We start from the raw sequence: 2500 nt of genomic DNA, 5'->3' as shown, positions 1-2500 counted from the left end.
CAAAGGTCATCCAGTCGGCCAGCGCAAGGGCGATCCAGGGCAGCGCACACATGCCCAGAGTCAGGAAGATCATGACTGGGAGATTTGCCATGAGGGTTCGGTATTCGCTGCCCACGTACTCCAGGACTGCGGGAGAGACAGGCGCTTTCTGGGTTTCTGCTCTTTTCCTCTTCTTTCATTCGCCTTTCTATTTTTCTGTATCTTCTGTCTGTCTGTGTCTGTGTGATTGTCTGTCTATGTCTGTCTGCCTTTATGTCTGTCTGTTTGTTTGCCTGTCTGTCTGTCCTTATGTCTGTGTGTCTTTATGTCTGTCCTTATGTCTATCTGCCTGTCTGTTTGTCTGTCTTTATGTCTGTCTGTCCTTATGTCTGTCTGTCTTTGTGTCTGTCTTTATGTCATTCTGTCTGTCTGTTTCTCTGTCTTTATGTCTGTCTTGTTTTCTGTCTCTGTCTCTGTGTCTGTCTCTGTCTCCGTCTCTGTCCTTCTCTCTCTATTTCTATCTCTCTCTTTTTTTCTTTCTCTCTCTTTCTCTTCCTCTCTTTCAGTCTTCCTTTCTCACTCTCTTCTCTCTTTTTCTCTTTCTCTCTTCCTCTCTTCCTATGTGTTGTGTGTGTGTGTGTGTGTGTGTGTGTGTGTGTGTGTGTGTGTGTGCGTGTGTGTGTGTGTGTGTGTGTGTGTGTGTGTGTGTGTGCGTGTGTGTGCGTATGTGTATGTGTGTGTGTGCATGTATATATTTGTATATACATCCACATATATATATATATATATATATATATATATATATATATATATATACATACACATATATATTTATATATATATATATATATACATATACGCAATCATACGTGCACCTATAAATAGTGACCGCATTTCCCTTCCCTCTGGCCGCCCTCAGCACATGCCTCGCCCCCAGGGGGCCGAATCCCCACTCACACAGGACGAACGCCACAAGGCCCTGCTGCTCGTGCGTGATCCCGACGAAGAACCTGCAGGCGGCGAACATGGCGAAGGAGGAGCTGAAGGCGGAGGCGACCCCCGCGATGCCCCCGAGGAGGTTAGTGAAGATGATGATGGGAAGTCTCCCCCAGATGTCGGCCGCCCAACCGAGGCTCGGGGACCCCACCATGGACCCCACGAAGAAGAGCGACTGCGCCAGGGCCGGTCGCCAGTCCTCCTCGCACACCCAGTTCAGCTGAAGGGCGAGACTCACACTTGCATTTCCTCGAGGGCAGAGTAAGTTGAGAGTTAAGGTTAGAGTAGTGCTCGACTCGTCACGTTTTTTTTAAGAGTGACTAAAACGAAGGTCATACCCATTTTTTTTTTACCGGCAGTATCTTGATATATCCTAAACATGATATCTAGTGCAGAATACGGCTATACTTATTAACATTATATTGCCCCCAACATTGCAGAATCATCAGTAATACTAGTTTTACTGTATCAAACCCTTAATCAAGAAAATGAGCAAATATTTAAGATTAATCTGATTCAACCACCATATAACAGACCGTATTCGCTTTATCAAAATAATCAAGAACTACACATACACACACAAGAAATGACAAAAGAACAAACAAAAACAGCAATAACAGGAACAAAGAAGCATCTACTCCATGACACAGAGAGGTGGGGGGGGGGGCTACAAGACATCAGGAGGCTTGTGTGATGCTAATGGGATCCACATGAGCAAGTAATAGGATACCTGCGACGTAATGGTGGGATAGTAGAGAGAAAAGTTGTAAGTCCATCCATGTGTACAGCTGGTGAGCGGCCAAGACGGGTCAGGCCAGCTCAGGTTCCTGCTCTCCACCACCTGTGAATGACGTCGGCGGGCGCGACTGAATTTCATTCCCTTGTCATCAAGTTACAAGTTTTAAAAAAAGAAATGAAACTAGGAGTTACACTTTTTACTTCGTGTCTTATGTGTGGGTTGTGCATTATGCTAATCAAGTGCCACTCTGATTTGCATTTTATGAATATCTAATGATGTAGCAATAGTATTATTTGCTTTAGAGGAATGCGTGAATAGAACAGCATTGTTTAGTGTATACAACGATGAATATGACGCAAGTGATGAAAGTAATGAGTTATATAAGTTATAAATGTTCGTATACAATATGTTTGTTTTATACATGAAACAAAGCTCTGTGTTATTTTATTAATATCCAAACTCGAATGATTATCTAATTTCTTTACACAGATAATAGAATGACAACAATAGCAACAATAATGAGACGGTTAAAGATAATAATAATGGCAATGATAATGATGATAATGATAATAATAATGATAACAATGATAATGACAATGTATCAATAGTAATATCAATAGTATTGGTGTTAATAATAATGCTTATCATAATAAAAATAATAATAACAATAACAAAAATGACGATGATAATAATAGTAATAATGGTGATGATGATCATAACAATATTAACAGTAATGATAATGATAACAAAGAAATGATGATATGATAAAATGATCATCATAATAAT

At 40.8% G+C, this 2500-nt stretch overlaps 1 protein-coding gene across 3 annotated transcripts in view; it reads right to left on the bottom strand.

The window, feature by feature from the left end:
* LOC122253268 (organic cation transporter protein) overlaps window positions 1-2500 on the bottom strand; it is a 17251-nt gene that overhangs the window by 11085 nt on the left and 3666 nt on the right. For all 3 annotated transcript variants that reach the window (XM_086531990.1, XM_086531991.1, XM_086531989.1), the window contains 3 exons: window positions 1706-1816; window positions 937-1195; window positions 1-126 (listed from right to left, as the gene is read on the bottom strand). The exon at window positions 1-126 is cut by the window's left edge and continues 46 nt beyond it. In XM_086531990.1, the coding sequence (XP_086388116.1) occupies window positions 1-126; window positions 937-1195; window positions 1706-1816 (496 nt within the window). The remainder of the gene's footprint in view (window positions 127-936; window positions 1196-1705; window positions 1817-2500) is intronic.

Source organism: Penaeus japonicus, unplaced genomic scaffold, assembly GCF_977035675.1.
Source record: "Penaeus japonicus unplaced genomic scaffold, GWHDUDI00000001_assembly GWHDUDI00000037, whole genome shotgun sequence".
Classification (NCBI taxonomy): Eukaryota; Metazoa; Arthropoda; class Malacostraca; order Decapoda; family Penaeidae; genus Penaeus; species Penaeus japonicus.
The sequence above is the reverse complement of the archived record's forward strand: the minus strand, read 5'-3'. Positions and strand labels throughout refer to the sequence as shown.